Below are 19638 nucleotides of genomic sequence, written 5' to 3'. Positions count from 1 at the left end.
GCCTGCTTCAGGTGGTTGGCAGTCATATTGTCACGTTCCGTCTGTTCCCTAATACTTTTGTTCTTTAGTTGAGCGCTAGATGGCTTCGCGGCAACCTGACTTTACTCTTTAACCCCTTTTTCCCTTAGCAGATTGTGTCTACTTGTTGCGTCGGTCGGTCGCATCTGTTCTCTCGTCCGAGTTTGCTCATTTTGTCTGTGTGTTGCTTGTGTGTTAGCGTGTGAGAGTGCGTGTGTGTAAGTTGGTTGTAGACCCATTAGGGGCATTATAGGCGTAGTGTTAGAATAGTTAAGTGTAGAGCCGATGGTGAAGGCCACCGCCTTGTCCTGTGCCGTGTCGATTGGCCAGCATTGCGGTGCCTTTTACAAGTGTTTTCTCAACAACGAGTGTGCTAACTAGATTGCCCGTGACAATATTTGGGTTCACTGGTGAGCCGGGCTAGATCAACTGGGCGACATCACGCTTCAACTCGTTCAGTTGCGTTGCACGAGAGATGAGGTTAGAGATAGCGGGCGCCAACGGATGGGAATAAACTGTTGCCAGGGTTAGTTCTCCAATGGTGATGATTGGTTCTATTTGATCGTGTTCTGGCGTCGTAGTATGGGATATGAATGGTACTGGAACTTATTTATGATCCACCTACAGTTTGGTCCAAAATCTTTTGGTGGAGGAGCGCGAGTGCAATCGTCGGCCGGGTTGTCTTCGCTACGGACGAAGTACCAGCGATCTAATTCAGAATGGAAAAGGATCTCGTCACGCCTTTTACACACGAACGACGGACGATTGGGCTTGTGGTAACGCAGCTGATGCAGTACAATCTGTGAATCGGTGTAATAGTCAACAGCGTAGATGGGAATTCGGAGCTCCTGTCTTATCAGAAGTGACAAGCGGACCACTAGCACCGCCGGATCCAACTCAAGACGCGGCACAGTAATTGGTTTAAGAGATGCGATCCGGCCCTTAGCCATCACGAAACTGAGACTAGCTGATCCATTACATTCAGCCCGCAAATATGCCACCGCTCCAAACGCAACCGATGACGCGTCCGCAAATATGACAAGACGAAAGATTGACGCTTCCAACGGAAAATCGACGGGGCGAAAACAACGGTTTACACAGGGAAAGGACGTATTCTCCAAACTAGTGGCCCAAGTCTTCCACTTTGCCAGTATATCAACGGGCAAAGGTTTATCCCAGCACCGCGACGAAGAGTGGTCGAACATTTGCGTTTCTTGAAATAACAATTTTGCGGCTGTTATAACTGGGAGACAAATACCTAAAGGGTCGAAAATTAGAGAAATGGCCGATATAAATTCTCTCTTGGTTTTGACATTTGTCATTGAACGGACTCGGATGCCATAGATGTCAGTAGCCAATTCCCATTTCATGTCAAGCTGGTATTCGACAGGAAGTGCACTCAGATTAATGTCCAGTACTTGGGGTGACCTGTCTTGCTGGGGAATCGTCTCTAGAATTTGGTGGGATGATGAGGCAAATGCTGTTAGTCGAAATCCGCCTGCTTCGAGGGTCTTAGTAACTGCTTTGGCAAAATCGACTGTTTCGTTTTCTATTTCGAAGGAGTCAACCAAATTATCAGAGTAGAAGTTATCCCGCATTTTAGCGCCCACTTGTGGAAAGGTATTATTGCTTTTGGCGGCGTATTGAAGGGTTTGGACCACGGCAGAGGACGAACATACAGCGCCAAAAATCAGCGTCGTGAATTGAAAAGTTCGTACGGGTTCGCTGCTTCCAAACGGTAGAAAGACGAAGCGCTGCAAAGATTGATCCTGCTTCTCAACTCCTATACGGTGGTAGAATGCTTCAAAGTCTGCGGAGAGCGCGAAACGATGCTGTCTTGCACGAAGGAGGACACCTACTAGGCTTGGAATAGAAGGTGGGCCCCGCAATAGAAGGTCGTTGTATCATAAGCCGTAGAAGCGGGCAGCGACGTCGAATACCACTCTAATCTTGTCCGGCTTGTTGTGATTCACGGCGAATAAACGCGGTAAGTACCAAACCTTGCCGGCAGGTTCGTTGATGTCTGAACTATTCACGTGAACGGCTGTTCCCGACGCGATCAACTTCTCTATGGCGCTCCGGTACTTAATTGCAATGTCGGGCATATCAGGTTGGATGAGGCGGTATTCGATACTGTAAAAACGAGATAAGGCCTGATTCCGATTATTCGGAATCGTCGTGAAATTAAGACGAAGGGGTAGTGCAATCCGAAAGCCGCAATTGACAAAGGTTATCGAACGGTGAAGGATGCCTACCATCTGAAGGTCTTCGTCGTCTTGAGCTTTGGTTGAATTAGGTTTGGGCACTATGCCGAACGTTTCAAGAGAGCGATATTGATCAACCACACTAGAAAGCGATGGTAAAAGGCACGCGGACTGAAGGTTGACATTTTTCTTGTTTCTGGGTCCCACAACGAGGCTTTGAGGGATATTTCCGGCCACCGCCCAGCCGAAACGCGTGTGATGCGCTGCAGGCCCATCTTCGCCCTCGATGGGCCCAATTATTTGGTTCGTTTGATGGGTTGTTGATAAATCCATTCCGATTAATAATTTGACCTGATCGGAATCGATTGGGGGTAGCTCTAAACCGGCCAAGTGGGACAAGCGATGCTTAATTTCGGGCCAATTAATTCTTCGACAGGACAAATTAATTTTCGGGACTACTAAACCGTTCGCAGTTTTTGTGTGTGCGTGCGTGTGCGTGCCGTCGATCGATTTCAATTTAAAACACACCTTTTCGGATTCGATCAGCACCGAGCTACTGAAGGAACCGAATTGAACTGACATGGAAGGCCCTTGAAGGTGAAGCAGATTAGCTAACGAGCGCATGATAAGGGTGGCCTCACTACCTGGGTCGAGGACTGCGGAGGTTATGCAAGACAAACCATTGGCTTCTATCACGACTGGAACTGTCGCTAGGAGGACAGGGTGAATACTTGGTTGTGGTGCACGCACCATAAGAATGATGGACTGGTTACCTTGGTTGGCTTGAGAAGGCGGAAATTGTCACTCGGCCCCGTGGAGCAGGGTATGATGGGGTCCGTTGCATTCGGTGCAATTGGCATTCTGTCTCCGACATTTGCTGCTGTAGTGTCCTCGGATGAGGCATTTGAAGCAGTGGTTGTTCGTTGCGCATAGGGTCGCACGAGCGTTGACGAACATTCGGATGAATACATTACAAAGTTCTAGTCTATGCTTCGCTTTTTCTTTGCAAGCTGGACTTTCGATGTCGGTAGATGTTAGAAGTGATTGGTTTAGAATTGTTGGAATGCGACCACCATAATTGCTGCTGCCTGGCGACTGGTTGTTTGATTGGCGATTGGCGTTGTATTGATTCGCCGGAGGCTTAATACCGCTGTTGTTGGTGTATGATGCTGACAGCTTGATTCCGCGTAATTCCTCTGCACCGACGACCGTGTCGATCCATTAGTCGAAATCTTGAAGAGTTGGCAATCTATTCAGCCCATACGCCAGTTTGCCCCAATCCGACTGTAAATGGATGGGCAACTTGGCACACAGCGACGTGACGACTGATGTAAATATAACGATGTGCTCCTTGTTGACGCTTGATATGGCATCACGAACTGCAACAGCCATGTTGAAAAGCCCATTGAAGTCGCTATGCTTGAAAGGCGGCAACTGCTGAAGGTGCTGGTTGTGCGCTTGAATGATGAGACCAGGGCTACCATATTTACTCTCGAGGACAGCCCATGCTGATTGAAATGAGTGAGTACTGGTGAAGATGTGAGCGACACGCTTCTGAATTTCGTCTTTCAGGTTATCTTGTAGGGCCAACAATTTCAAAGACTCTGGCATATTAGTGTCTCGGAGAGTTGCGTTAATGCCGTGAGCAAATTTGGTCCAACCACGAGGGTCACCGTCAAACTTAGCAACAACAAGTTTCGGCCAATTGCGGGACGATGCGAGTTGAGGATGTCCAGTGTAAACCACCGGTCCTTGAGGCGGAGGCAGCGTTGTGTTCACCTGGTGGACGGGAGTCAAAGCGAACTGCGGGCCTTGTTCGGACACAGGACTATCGCTCAGCTGTGATTTCTGCTGAATATGCTGGATTTCGAGTAGCATATCTTCTTGCTCACGTGCGTATTTAAGTTCCAAGTCCTTCATTTCACGTTCTTTCTGCAACTGCTTCTGACGAAGTTTAAATTCCAAATCAAATTTTAGCTTCTTTGCTGCAGCTGGGTCGGATTCAGGTTTGTTTGATGTTGGACTGCCTCGATTATTGGTTTGGCCATTGCTAGAATTCGTGTCGATATTTTGGTTATCGTGATTTTCAACGAGGTGCGTTGGCAAAAACGTAGGATCGTGCTGCTGATTTTCCTGGTAGTTAATCTGATTCGGAGCGGTGTTGTTGAGCAGCGCATTTTGTACGTCTTCTATCACATTTGGTGAAATTTGTTCGGTTCGATTTCCCGAAGCATTGTCGTGGTTCGATACATTCCATGATCGACGACGTTCGGACCTATTAGCCATGGCGACAGCGATCGTCCGTAAGCAGGTTAGCTGTTGATTGTTGATAGTTTGGAGGTAAAGTTCGGCGGTATGTTGTTCAGTGTCGCTGAGATCGGTGAGCTGGACGTATCGTTGATGAATGCTAACTAGCCGAGCGTGGGCCTGTTTCAGTCTAGTTCTAAATGCTGCAAACTCTTGCTGGGAGGCATTTCTGCTCAACATCGTCCTTGCTCGGTTCAGCAGCGTGGTGTGAGTACGTTTCGCTGGTGTTTTTAAGTACAAAGAGATTACGAGGGTCGTCTTTGTTCATATAGTCTTTTTCCATTGTTCTTAAGGAGATCGACGTCTTTGATTCTCAAGTTGCTTGTTCGAATACAAAATGCAATAGACAATCCAAGAAACGGAAGCTTTTGCGGGGAGAATTTTATGATGGTGTTCGATATTAGATTGTTCGTTTTTCAGTTAAAGCCACTGAACGAGTTTGAATCTTGAATGGTAATAAGTGGTCACAAAGTCTATTACAAATAAATGATAATTAGTTGATGGGCTAGATTATCGTAAGTCAAAAATAAATACTGGAGTTGTTCGATGCAGTAATTATCAGTTATACAAGTTCGATATCTTAGTCTGGTAGCTGATACTCGTATTGTCACAGGGTGAAATCTGTAAATGCGAAAGATTGGTTATTGATGTTTCACTTTTGATGCAGTTTTATGCACAGAACAACTGAACAACCAATCACACGACTCAAAACCCGAAGCGTCTGGAGTGAAACCCCATCAAAATGGCAATCACGATCAGATGGCAGCGAAATTGCACGAAAAAATTGAGTTTGGGTGAGTTCAAAATGCATGTAGTTCGATTTGTTCGAGTCTTGTGTTCGAGTTTTGTGTTCGTGTTCGAGTTTGGGTTCGATAAGTTCTACTTGTTCGAATTGTTCGAGATAAAAAAAAAAGACATATCCTTTTACACTGGAAAAAAAATGGCCGTTACACGTTGACAACCGACTTGTCTAGGCTCTCCTGAATTATTCGCAATCGGGTTTCGGCACCATGTTACGGATCAGATCCGTGGAAACGACCACAGATATATTAATCACGAGAACGGCTCCTTTTTATTCTTGTTCACTCTCATTTTTTACAGTTCAGCCAGAGAAGAGAATAAAAAACTTGTGTCCCGTTTGGTGTCTCCTTCTTCGTCCCCTTCTCTTTCCTCCGCAGCGTTGCCGGCGCCCACCAAAACTCCGTCCCTCTGGCGCTGGTGCGCCACACACTGAATCGATTATGGCGTATTTATCCACGCATTTCCAGATGACTTCTCATCAGGCAGACTGTTTTCTTGGTCTCCAAATTGATCGCAATCGGGAAAAACGTCAACTACTCTTGTCCCGGCCACAATATATTGCTGGTATTCTTCGCCGTCTCAAGATGTCCACCTGTTTTCCCGTGAAGTTGCCTGCTGATCCTCAATCTCATCTGACAACCTCGATGTCACCACCATCCCTGAAGGCATTTCCTTGATGGCTGGGGTACCCTACAAAGAAGCCATCGGTTCTTTGATCTACTTAATGATGTGTACTCGTCCTGATATAGCCTACGCTGTAGGCCAGGCTGCTCGTTTTTCCCGAAATCCTGGCAAAGCTCAGTGGTCAGCTGTTAAGCGGATTCTCTCGTATCTGTCAGGCACTCTCAATCACGGAATTCTTTTTTTCAGCAGAGGACGGGCCCAGCTCGTTGGTTTTACCGATGCAGACTACGCAGGATGTCTTGATTCTCGCCGATCAACCTCCGGTTTTCTATTTCTTCATTTAGGTGGCGCGGTGGCGTGGGGAAGTCATCGTCAAACCTGCACAGCGACCTCCACCACTGAAGCCGAATATATTGCGGCCAGCGATGCTACGAAGGAAGCAATATGGCTCCACCGGCTTTTAATTCAAATTGATTCCTTCCCAAACAACCCTGTCCGTTTAATGTGCGATAATCAGAGCTCTATTCGCCTGGTCCACAATCCTGTTCTCCACAACCGCACTAAACACATCCAGATTCGTTATCATTTCATCCGCGAGAAACAGGAGGAAGGTGAGATCGACATAGTTTATGTCACCATTATACACCAGCTCGTGGATATTTTTACAAAATCATTACCGACTCCTCAATTCATGTTTCTTCATTCATGCATTGGGATCCAGGACTCTTTTTCTAACGAGTAATTCCTTCAACCTACCTTTCGTTTGAGAGGGGGTGTTAAGATACTCTATGCCCCGCCACCTAACGGACATAAATCATACTCTATACCTAGAAACAAACTCTCTTCAACGTTGCTACCTTACTTGTTAGTGTGTCTAAAAGTCCTTCGAACTACTTCACTGTGTCTCTGAACTACTTTGTTCTTTACGTGTGTTCTCTCTCTTCTCATCAAGAAAGGTATTACAATAAACATTTTGCTATCAAGCCGACATGTATTGAGCGTACAATGTTAATAAAGGAATGATTAGAATTTGAGTATTTAAATTTTAAAATGGCCATAACTTGACCTGATTTGACTTTAGAATGTATTCTGGAACAAGTGTTATGTTTCAAAAAATATTTCAATATCATGTCTACCCTGTACCATCAGCTGAACCCTGACCATTGATAATTTCAAATGTATATTTCTTCGATGTAAAAAGTGAATGTTTTCAATTATAACAAATTAATAATTTCTGAAATTTCTCCTTAATAGAAACTCTAGTTGAAAAGAAGAAGACACGTAATTTTTAAAAAATTGGGAAATAAAGCACATCAGGGCAAATTTTTTCTCCTTTCCAACGAGTTTTTTTTAAAGAAAGTTTGTAAAGGGTTAAGATGTCGCAGTGGGAGACATTTATCTCTAACACCCAAGAAATAACTCTAAATATCACTGTAACGAGTTAGCTGCCAGGTATCAGTTGATGGTTTCAGATTTAAACACTTACATTTTAATTAATTTTAAAACCTTAGTGGGATTAAATTAGTTAAAGAAATATTTTTTTAACATTAAAAATATCCCTCATTATATGCTCATGTAAAACAATGCACAATTATAAACGTTTTTTATGTTTAAAGAATAAACTTCAGATATTTTGCTATTCCTTTGCTGTTTAAAAAATTCCTAACACAATATAGTCCGTCAGATAGATATCGAGGTCAGATTTTGAGTACATCTTTTTTATATCCATCGGACAGCCAGACATCCCATTTGGATGTTCGACGGATGTAATTTTTATTGGTTTTGATCGCCCTAAACAGAGCCGTCAGACATTCTAAGGATATCCGAACGGGTTTTTATTTGCTATAAATTTGACATGCATTGGATCTCTAATCGGGGAAAAAAATAAGGTTGTAGCTAGGTCTGAACTTTATTTTATTTTGAAATTTTTATTAATTTTAATATGTGCTGATCCCGTGACTTGCTACTGCCACCAACGAAGCGTCATAGAACTAAATCAATAAGCGTTTTAGCAGCAGTATTGGCATGGTTTTGGTTTTGTAAAAAAACAAGAAGATTTTCTACTTTCCTCGGTGATTGCAGAAAATTAATTGGGTAATATTTAAAATTGCTAGTTATAGTTAACAGTTTTCTAACAACCATATGCAATGGTGAAACATCAAAAATATTAAAAATATTCATTTGAAGTATTCAACAGTAAGAGTGTTTTGAAATTTTCCCATAGTAAACCAAAGGAATCGTGGTACTGTTGCGAAAATGTCTTGTGAGAATACTTCAAGAGGGAAATTACCCAAAAAATTTTCTTGTTCTACTTGCGGTAATATATACGAAGATGAAAACAGACAAGTTGGTCTATTTTCTGTACCAAAGAACAAGTTTTCCAGTTGGAAATTTGTGATACCCGAACTGACGGACAATTGTAGATTGTGTGATATCCATTTTGACGAATGTGACTGAAAGGATTTAGATTTGGTCAGGAATTTCATCTAAATGGTAGACGGAGATTACTTTCCTCAGCTATACAAAAACATTTATTGGGTAACGTTACAAATCTACTATTTCTAGTTACAACACACCAATAATACAACTTACATAATAACTGTATAAATTTTGGTCGCGCCTATTACCCCCCAGGATCTGGGGGGTAATAGCATTTCTGGCTATTGCCCCCCAGAAAGGCAATACCCCCATCTAGCGGTGGTCGAAATGAACTGCAGCTATTCCCGCAGTTAGTTTTGACGTTTGTTGGTCCTGATTTGTCCTGATTTGTCCTGATTGCTGTTACAAATGGTTACAAATAAATAGTCGTATGCGTAGATTTACGTTTCGTCAGTGCTGCCGTAAAAACTGCGAAAAAAGTAAAAAGGCCTCCTCTTCAGAAGTATGTGAATTTAGTGTATCGTTCCCTTAAGCATTAAATTTGCACACTTGAAACGGTTTAGATATCTGATGGAAGGAGATTTCTTCATTGGTGTATCTGTGGCTGCAACTATGACCAAGCTGGCCTTACGTTAGTGCTGCTGCAACAACTGCAAATAAGGGTATGTGAATTTTGTGAATATGTTGTTCCCCTGGCATTATATTTGCATAATTAAACCTTTCTGTGTAAATATCTGATGGAAGGTGAGTTCTTCCTGGGTGCATCAATGGCTGCAACTATGACAAAGCTGGCCTTACGTTTTGTTCATCAAGTGTCTAACCCTGTCTTGGACTGCCTCAGAAAGCTATTAACCATGGTGATGCTGTAAGATTGGGACTTACCTTAAGGTAAACTGTTAGTAAATGACTAAAATGAGTAAATGATTGAACTCCCATTACTAATTTCTTTTTTTGACATAGGTGTTCTCTGTTCGATCACCGATTTTAGAAGAAGCTTTTACCGAGTGCTTTCGCGCAATCAACTTGGTGGTCTCGAAGACTTCATGGTAGGATTCAGCAAAGTGGACTATATCTGAGTGTCTCAAAACTGAACAAGGTGACACAGTTGACTGGTTTCTTAGAAGCAAAGTCAATTTGATGTAATAAAGCTTAAAACCAAATTTATTTTTTGAACATTTCACAACTCCAAGCATCTTTTATGTTCACAGGGTATTCCTTCACGCACATTTTATGGAACCATTCCATGCAATTGCCACATTCTATCCAAGTAACTTCATCGTCTTTTGTCTACATGTAGTCGGTTGTTCTGCAGTAGCAGAACAATGGAACCTTCTTTACTGCATCCTTACGGAATCTCTTGATGCGGGAAGTAGTTGATGGGAAAGGGAGGAGCACACCGGATTTCATACACGAATCGAGGTGAGTCCGCATTGTGTCAGGATTGTAAAGTAGTGTCGCGGGGTCTATGCCGTTCGCTAAGCTTGTGGCAAAAGCTATAGCGAAAACACCACAGTCGTACCCATTCCCTTGCTGCTGGCAAGATTTGATGATGTATATCATTTCTTTCTCAGAGGTCTTCAAAAGAGAAGATGCAGTTAACAACGTGGTCACATTTCCATTCAGAAAAATCGCCGGCGCTGCTGTCATATACCATGACGTGATCGCGATCTGTCTTGCTGAAGCCCTTGGATGCCAAGACCCAGTGATTGGAACTATCGTAGATAATCTGCATCCATTTGTCACCAGTCGCTTGAGGGTATTCTAGCGAAGCTCCCAGTGTGCAGCAATATAACCCACCGATGTCAGGGTGTTGTTGGCTAAGCATTTGCATTGCTCTATTGATGAACCCAGGACTGAGCCTCTTGGTTTTGGTCAATTGCTCCACCTTATCGAGGAAAAGCATGGCTTGAATGCTTTTGTCACATTTTGACCTGGATACCGACTTCATTCCCTGTTAATATGTAAGTGAGCATTTTATTATTCGTTAAATAATTTTTTAATGAATTTGCATTACCTCGAAGGGTAAAACCACTATATCAGTGGAGCTGGAATCGAGAGCAGTATTTTCCTCTATCAAGACTTCCAGGGCCAATTTTTCTCCTCGGAAATGATCCTCTTCGGTCACCAATAATCCTCTTTCAATATTCTCTGCTTCCTCCCTAAGCAGTATCTCTTCTTCTGACTGTGCGTCAATTAAATCTTGCTGAAGCCGAGGTCGTTTAGGTTTTTTATGAAAGGAGGAGAAGTATCCAGCGTTGTTTTTGGGACGACCTCTTGCTTTTGGAGCTGTTGGTAGATGGAGGTTTGACCATGGATGAGTAATGTCCTAAATTTCGTTAAAAAAAATTTATGTTAACAAATCCGATGAAAACTAGATTTTAAATTACTTTGCTTTCCATTGTAGGTGACAAAACTGCTTCGGAACTCGTAGTAATGACGTCTTCGGCGGAAGAAGAATCAATAACCGGATCTTGGTCGATGGTGGAACTTGGAGTAATGGCATCTTTCGCGGAAGAAGCATCAATGACCATAAGCTGAACCGGTTTGTCTTCCTTGATCAAGGTGTGTATGTCTTTGAAGAGCTGTATCTTTTCATTAAAAGCAGGTGCAGCTAACGAACTAATTGTGTCAGCAAGATTCTTCAATACAACCATGGCCTGGTTGTACTGATCTTTTTCAGTTGTAGGATTAGGCCGGACCGTTTTTTTTTTATTTTTTATTCTGATTAAGTCTTTCGGGTCAAAAGATGAATTAGGTTATTAATAATGTATTCCTGAATTTTCAATAAAATCCGTCGAAGCATTTTCCGCCGGGAGTGATTTTTATAGCTCAAAAACCATCTTTTTTCTTACTAGTATCCGTTTATCACTGTGTAACTTTTTCAGTTTTCCATTGAAAGTTATGAAAATTGGAGGGATTATAGACATCATATTTGTCTATCATGCCGTTTTCAAATATCGGAAATATACTGAAAATTGTGGTCTGTACACAAAAAATAATTGAAAATTTAGAACTTTCTTTCCCTCTTATGGCAAATTACATGGTGGCGCTGCCAGTCTCATGGGAAAATTTAGTTTAAAACTAGAAATTTTTCAAAAAATGAGTCAACCTTCGCATATTCAGATTTGTCATTGTCCAGACTACCTTTTCACGTGTTTTAGTTTTAATTTCTTACACGGGAAATGACCACAAAACGATCCAAAAGTAAACGCAATTTAGCCGCATCGACTGCGCGCGAATTTTGAATTTTCAATGAGTTGCTATACAAAAAAAAGAGATTAAGCGTCAACACTCAACAGTGATGAACAGCATGTCTTGACAGGACATCACGTTTTACCCCGAGGTATTTTATGAAGTGTCTCCAGTTATCCCCAACCTCATATTCTCAAGGACAAATGAAACACGCATCACGATACACGCAACTACCAAAAGTCACAAGTCTTTCTTCAGTTTTTTTTTATTCGAGTCCAGACAAGTCGCACATGCATTCTTCTATCCATCTAAAAAAATGGCGACAGCTAAAAGAAAAACCAGAAATTCCACTGAATATTTAATAATAAAGAAATCGGCTGAATTATCAGTAACTCAACTGCCGTCCAAAAAAGGAGTCTTGCAATATTTTTTTTTGCTTAAAGAAAAAACTCTTGTGTCTCGATTGACTCAAGCTGCAAAATCTGAAATTGTATCTCAAATAACGAAGGAATTGTCATCGATTTGGAAGAAAGCTTCTTTAAAAACTATTGATGACACTCAGATTGAAAAAATGGTTTTTCGACTAATGGAAAAGTACGAAAGCATTCGTCGGAGCCACAACTCAAAGAGTATTAACAAGAAGGAGGTAGATTATGCTGGCGAATTAAATCAGCTATTCGATATTTCATCATGCCCATGTTACAAACCAAAATTTGGAAAAACGATAGACTCATCATCGATTAAGTCAACGGATTGCGTTTGTGAAAACAAGATCCCGGAGTCAGAATGGGAATTTTACGTTGATCAACTTGAAAGACGCACATTATTTATTTCTGGTTCCATTGACAAAGAAGAAACCGAAAAACTAAAGAAAAGAGAAAGATTATTGGAACGTAGAGCTGAAAGAATCAATCTTCATTTGTCAAAAGAAAAAACAAACTCCATCCAAACGCAAGCTATCACCGAAATGAGTAATTTTGATCACTCAGAAGAGCAAGAAGATGAAATCGAAGCATCAGAAGAAGATGATTGTTGCAAAGAATCGAGAAATAAATCATTCGCCAATCACAATAGAAATGAATATCCAACTTTGATTTCTACAGCAACACGATTTGGCATCGGAAAACGAGCAGTGTGTGCGTTGAGCAACGCACTGTTAGATGATCTTGGTAATATAAAGAATTTTAATTTAATTCAACTAATTGATGTAAATAAATATTTTCGAAGGTATGAGAATTCCAAGTAGAGAGCTTCGCCCTTCAAAAATCTCCCGAATGTTTGACAAATATGGAAGGAAGTTAGCCGATGACCAGAACGATACAATTTCTTGCTTGATGTTTGATGGTCGTAAAGACGAAACGTTGTGTTCGACTAACACAACAGAAAACACCTTGAGAGGTTCTACGAAAGAAGAACATATTTCTCTGATAAGCGAGCCAGGATCAGTTTACCAAGATCACGTCACTCCGAAAAGTGGAAAAGCTTCCGATATTTCATTTGAACTCTACCGTTTCTTGCAACAAAGGAAGTCTGAACACAACCTTGTCGTTATCGGAGCCGATGGGACAAACGTCAACACTGGTAAAAACAATGGTGCAATCAGATTGCTAGAATTGAAACTCGGTCGACCACTGCAATGGGCAATTTGTCAGCTTCATCTCAATGAACTTCCCTTTCGGCATCTGTTTATACACTTGGATGGAGGAACTAGTGGTCCAAACAGCTATAAAGGGCCAATTGGATCGGTAATTAATAATGATTTAAGACAACTGCCCATCGTCAAATTCAAAAAAATTAAAGGACGTATTCGTAAACTCCCGAAAGAAGTCGTTCAGAATTTTACTGGTGACCAAAGATATTTTTATGACATGTGTCTTGCCATAAGAAAAGGATTCCCTCTTTCTGAATCTCTCTCAAATCGAAGCCCTGGTAAACTTTGTGAGTCAAGATGGTTGACAAAAGCCAATAGAATTATGAGGCTATATGTCAGTACCCTGAAACCAACTGATAGTCTTCGAAGGTATTCTCGTTAATATTTTTCCTTACTCTTACGGATTTTAAAATTATCTTTTTGCGTTCAGACTAGCGTTTATTGTAATGTATGTATACGCTCCTTCATGGTTCCATATTAAATGTCACCCGAAGCTTCAAGATGCAGCTAGAAACTTTCACAACCTCATCAAACTTTCTTCTATACTGCGATTGAACGAGAAATGTATAGTACATCGCATTTTATCGATTAATTCATTTTCTTGTCACCCAGAAAGTATTTTGCTATCGATGGTATGTGACTCTAATCGGTCAATTAGAAACAGTGCATTAAAGCGCATTTTAGCAATAAGAAAGCAGTCCAAAAATTCAAGTTCCCGTTTAAGGAAATTCGTTCGTCCAACATCGATTAATTTTAATGCCTCTGAGTATTTTCAAATGGTCGATTTAAAGTCCATGGATGTTTCTGAACCTCCATTAACTTTTGCTTTCACAAATAATCAAATAAGAAGTGCAATTAAAACCGGTGAAATCTTAAGCTTGGGCGATTTTCCAAACAACACTCAGGCAGTAGAACGAACGGTTAAACTCGTTACTGAAGCTTCCTCAAAGGTTATTGGGTACGAAAGACGTCACTATTATATTCTAAATGCGTTGAAGTCACGTGCTGAAGCATATGCTAACCTTTAACTTAAAATGTCCATGCTAATAATCATTTAAATGGGCCAAGTAAAAAATACACTCATTGAAAATTCAAAATTCGCGCGCAGTCGATGCGGCTAAATTGCGTTTTCTTTTGGATCGTTTTGTGGTCATTTCCCGTGTAAGAAATTAAAACTAAAACACGTGAAAAGGTAGTCTGGACAATGACGAATCTAAATATGCAAAGGTTGACGCATTTTTTGAAAAATTTCTAGTTTTAAACTAAATTTTCCCATGAGACTAGCAGCGCCACCATGTAATTTGCCATAAGAGGGAAAGAAAGTTCTAAATTTTCAATTATTTTTTGTGTACAGACCACAATTTTCAGTATTTTTCCGATATTCGAAAACGACATGATAGACAAATATGATGTCTATAATCCCTCCAATTTTCATAACTTTCAATGGAAAACTGAAAAAGTTACACAGCGATAAACGGATACTAGTAAGAAAAAAGATGGTTTTTGAGCTATAAAAATCACTCCCGGCGGAAAATGCTTCGACGGATTTTATTGAAAATTCAGGAATACATTATTAATAACCTAATTCATCTTTTGACCCGAAAGACTTAATCAGAATAAAAAATAAAAAAAAAACGGTCCGGCCTATTGTAGGATGTCTCATTTGCTTGGCATGATACAATCCAGTTGGAGATGTTAAAACTGGTGCAACCGTCGCGTGAATCTGGTACCAAAAAATAGTTAGAATAATGAAATATTTATGTTCACTAAAATTTTTTTTTGTCTTACCTCTAGGCATTGATTCTGCCAGTGTTCCAAAAAAGCCCCAACAGGAATTTCTATGTTGTCCATGATGTGGAAACTTATGATATGTCGACATGGAAGAAAATAATGTAATGACGTCACTCAGCGAAATAAGCTAGACGTCGGTGATTGATTTAACTGACTGTATTTGAGATGTGTCAAGTAACGGAGGGTCCTAAGTAGCGGGCATGCACTAGGCCTCAGTCGTGTAACCACTGTGTCGATTAGACAAAGGGTACTCTCAAGGGGAGGATGGGAGGCTGTCAAGTAGCCGACGGGCAATACAATGTTGCAATATCGCAAGTCATCACACGTCCCCTTTTTTTTTAGTTAAAGTGGGAACTTTCACTTTCTGGTTGAATTGATTACATTAAGAGAAGAGATAGGTATAGATAGAGACGATAATACATTAAATGAAAATGAAATAATTCTATTTGGTGTATCGCGTGGGACGTTTAGTCTGGCGTGTTGATCGTCTCGGCGTATCGTTTGTGATCCTCTTGGTTCTTCCTCTCTTCCGGCGGGTAGTTCCAGCTGTTTCATTTGATCCGGGTGGGTTTTCTTCCGGTGGAGTTGGGGCCGGCTGGATAGATGGCCCCGTAGGCGGGTTGCCTGGCATAACCGGCACTCTTTTTCGTAGCATTCGTCGATTTCGGCGAAAAAGACGACCGGCTGGTGTCTTAACGATATAATCCCTGTTTGGGCCGATCTCTACGACGATTGCTGTTGTTGCCCAGCATTTGGAGACGGGGTGTTGAACAATTACATGGTCTCCAATTCCGAAGGGCTGCAATGGGTGAGCTGTCCGGTTGTAGTGCTCGATTTGCACTTCTTTTGCTCTTCTCGCCCTTTTTTCTATGATGTCAGCTTTCAGCTGCCATTCTGGTGCAAAAGATCGGCGGTGTGCCGGTAAGGCGTCGCGCACTGGTCGGTTAAATACCATTTGGGCTGGCGATGCTGCACCTGAGCGAGGAGCGTTCCTGAAAAGTAGAATAGATTTTGCGAATTTGTTAGTGTCGAAGGAGCCATTTCTCCATGAGCCAGCGATGAGTTTTTTCATGCTCTTGATGGTCGCTTCGGCAAATCCGTTTGACTGGGGGTAGTGGGGCGCTGAATTTCCGATTGACACGCCCCAGTCTTTTGCAAAATTTTTGAATTCGACGGCATTAAATTGGGGCCCGTTATCACTCCAGAATTTGACGGGGGCCCCTGGACCACGAATAAAAAATTCACGCACTGCATCGACAACGCGACGGGCTGTCGTGTTTTTGTTCGGGAATGGGATGACGTCTGGCCAACCACTGTATTGGTCAGCAATGATGAGAAAATCACGTCCGTTCACTGTTGCTATGTCCGAGTGGAGTTGTTCGAATGGACGGGTCGCTGTTTCGTGCGGTTTTAATGGCTCACGTGGAAGCGACGGGAGTTTTTCGGTGCACGACGGGCATGTTTTGGCGGCGTTAGCGATGTCGATGTCCATTCCTGGCCAATACACGGATATTCTGGCGCGCTGCCTTAGCTTCGTGGCACCTTGGTGCATGTTGATTAGATCTTGGAGCAAGGGTTGACGGCATTCGGCTGGAATTACGACCCTGGCTCCTGCCACGATCATTCCGTCCGTCTCGTCTATTGCTAGCTGGGACCTAATATTCCAAAATGGACGGAGAGATAAAGATAAATTGCATTTATCATTTGGGAAACCGTTGATGATAGTCTCCCGCAACTCGATCATCTGCTTGTCCTTTTGGGCTGCAATTTTGATGCGTTCAAGCACGGGGTCCAGTACTGCCGCATCGGACCCACTAATGGCGTTGATAAGGTTCAGTTTTGCGGAAAATGACGCTGCTCCCTCTGCTAATTCGTCTTTTTTGGATGCGGTGTCTACCGGCGCTCTCGATAATGCATCGGCTTCGATGTTTTCTTTCCCCGGCACCCATCGGGCTTTAAACTGGTAACGCTGCATCTTGAGTCGGAGACGGAGAATGCGCGGGTTGTCGATTTTGTCGAGGCTGTGGTCATTCAGGATCGGCACTAGCGGCTTGTGATCTGTGATGAGTTCGAACGTTGGTAAGCCCTCGATGAATTGACGACACTTCTGCATCGCCCATGCTGCTCCTAAGCACTCCAACTCGATCATCGCGTAGCGCGATTCAGTTTCTGATAAATACCTGGAGCCTGCTTGGACCATTCGCCAGTTCCCCTCGGCGTCTTTTTGCTTCAAGATAAAACCAAGGCCGAAAAGTCGAGATGCGTCGACGTGTAGGGCTGTCGGTCGATTCTGGTCGTAAAAGGCTAGGTCGTGCATTTCAGACAGAGCTTTTCTGGCATTCAGGAACGCGTCTTCATGCGTTGTCGTCCACTCCCACAATGTTCCTTTTTTCAGAAGGGGTGACAGCGGCTTCAGCGACTCGGCGACTTTGGTAGAAAAGTTGCCAACCTGTTGACATAAACCATGGAATGCTCTTACGTCTGTGATGTTTTTTGGCTGCGGGAACTCGCGGATTGCTTTAGTTAGATCCGGATTGGGCTGGAAACCTTGGGGACTCACAATGTAGCCCCCGAATCTCGCTGTTGGTTGGGCAAACACCATTTTTCCAACGTTGATTGCGATGTTGTGGTCGGCCGCTCGTTGAAAAAGATGGCGCACCAGCTCGATGTGCTCCTCGTAGGTCGCAGAAAAAACCATCACGTCTTCGACGATCCGGCGGCAATTTGGGATGTCGTCAAAGACTTCGGAGACGCGACGGCTGTAGTCGTCTCCTGCGTGAGTGATTCCGAACGGAAGGCGCCGATATTGATACCGGCCAAACGGGGTTGAAAATGTTGTCAAGGCTGCCGATTCTTCGTCCAGTTGCACTTGGTGATAACCTTTCAGGGCGTCGATTATTGTGAAAAAATTCATACCTGGTGGAATCGTTCGCACTGCTTGAAAAGGTGTGGCCGTGTCGAATCTCGGCCGGATGATGTTGTGATTTAAGATTGTGAAATCCACACAAACTCTGATGCCGCCATCTTTCTTCGTGGCTAGCACCATCGGATGGACCCAAGCTGTTGGTTCCGTTACTCTTCGGATGATCTCCTGCTTTTCGAGGAGGTCCAGCTCCTGTTTTAGTCTTGGCATGAGAGGGACTGAGACGGGACGAGATCCGCGGATGGCAGCTGGAATCGCGCCTTCCTTGAGCTCGAAATGACATGCCGGGCCAGCCATGGGTCGACAGATTCCGTCAAAGATGTGGGGATGGACGGCCGTTAACCGGTTTAGGTCCTCCTTCTTCCTCTCTTCCGTCGGGTTGATTCCGACTGTAGCCATATGACGTTGAAAAGACTTGGAGCCAGGATCTTTTCGTGGCTCCTCCTGTTTGATCGCATTGATGCTCTCGTGAGGGTAACCAGCTGGTAACATTCCGAGTGCCTTTTGAGTCTTCTTAGATAGCACCGGTTGTTTCAGATCCTGTAGTACGTGAAAAGTGGTTTTGATTGATTTACTCTTTTTACCCGTTGGCCAACGGATTGTTGCTTCGAACGTTCCGATACTGATAATGGGGCTTCCGGTAGCTGTAATGGCGTTGGTGCCCCTGGGCAAAAGATTGGTGTCTCGAATCTCGTCGTGATACATATCGGCCGGAATGGCGTCGATTTGTGCCCCTGTGTCTGGCAAAAATTGAATGATAAGTTCTTTCATACTGCCATTGGGTTGAATTTCTGCTTTAACGAGATCAGATTCTTCTATGCCTGCAACACGAGCTGGAGAATTAGGGTCGAGTGTGATGCATCCGGTTTGAGGCGGTTTTATGCTCTTCTTTGAGCTGCACACTCTTGCAAAATGACCAATTTTCGTGCACTTGCCGCATTCTTTTCCGTTTGCTGGGCATAGTTGACGTGAGTGGCGGGTTTCACTGCCACAGTTCCAGCATCCTTCTGATTGGTTAACATCTTTCGGCTGTTTACCGGACGGTCTGTCCTTCGCCGACTGATTAAATTTAGTGCTGGGCGGTTTTTGCGTTTTACCTTTCTTGTATGACGATTTGGCCATTGCTTGAATTGCTGCCGCGTCGCCAGTCTTCAGATTTGTTGCTTGTTGAGAAGCAGCCTCTGCTACACGTAGGATGTCGATGGCTTGGTCGAGCGTAAGGGTTGCACCTTTCTCGAGGAGTTTCCGTCGGATTTCATCGTCGTAAACTCCATAGACTACTTGACCAAGTATGCGGGTGGGTTGACAATTTGCGCAGCAGTCGGTGGCGAATTCGCACTTGCGAGCTAGATCGCGGAGATCGCAAAGCCAATTGTCGGCAGCCTCGTTCGCTCGTTGTTTGCTTAAAGCAAATTGTTGGCGCCAGACATTTCGATTTCGTCCTGCATTACAGCGTTCGCGCAACTTCTGGATCACGACCTCGTGATCCCCCATCTGTGCATCAGTTAGCCCCATAGACATTACGGCCTGTAGAGTTTCCTTTGAGAGGCAAGAAAGTAAAATGTTAGTTTTGTAGGCTGGGCGCTCATCGTCTTCGAGTACAGAGTCGATGGTTGAAAGCGCAAGAAAAATTTTCCATTGTTGGTGCCAAAGCTCGAACGAATCCTTGTATTCGTCGAGATCAAATCTTGGAGGTGATCCATACGGTTTGAAAGCTTTTGGTGGCATTGCTGGCACGTGTGCAAATT

General features: G+C 43.2%; 2 protein-coding genes, 2 long non-coding RNA genes and 1 pseudogene across 4 annotated transcripts; 1 reads left to right on the top strand and 4 right to left on the bottom strand.

Annotated features, from left to right (window-relative positions):
• Positions 1-572: 572 nt before the first annotated feature.
• LOC116923886 lies at positions 573-1616 on the bottom strand. Its single transcript, XM_032930446.1, has one exon. The coding sequence runs from the start codon at positions 1614-1616 to the stop codon at positions 573-575; it is 1044 nt and encodes a 347-aa protein (XP_032786337.1).
• A 1827-nt stretch (positions 1617-3443) lies between these two features.
• LOC116923885 lies at positions 3444-4812 on the bottom strand. Its single transcript, XM_045174481.1, is given in 2 exon segments — positions 3444-4751; positions 4753-4812. Coding segments are annotated over 2 exon segments (1368 nt in total).
• A 4794-nt stretch (positions 4813-9606) lies between these two features.
• LOC123472267 lies at positions 9607-10311 on the bottom strand (annotated as a pseudogene).
• Positions 10312-14708: 4397 nt separating this feature from the next.
• On the bottom strand, positions 14709-15179 carry LOC123472269. Its single transcript, XR_006646624.1, has 2 exons — positions 14965-15179; positions 14709-14899 (listed from the first exon to the last, which is right to left on the bottom strand). It is a non-coding gene; the product is annotated as an uncharacterized LOC123472269 (long non-coding RNA).
• LOC123472268 lies at positions 14824-15067 on the top strand. Its single transcript, XR_006646623.1, has 2 exons — positions 14824-14902; positions 14971-15067. It is a non-coding gene; the product is annotated as an uncharacterized LOC123472268 (long non-coding RNA).
• Positions 15180-19638: the final 4459 nt, after the last annotated feature.

The sequence above is a fragment of the Daphnia magna genome, linkage group LG5, assembly GCF_020631705.1.
Source record: "Daphnia magna isolate NIES linkage group LG5, ASM2063170v1.1, whole genome shotgun sequence".
NCBI classification, from domain to species: Eukaryota; Metazoa; Arthropoda; class Branchiopoda; order Diplostraca; family Daphniidae; genus Daphnia; species Daphnia magna.
Note: the sequence above shows the minus strand (reverse complement) of the source record. Positions and strands in the feature narration are given on the sequence as shown.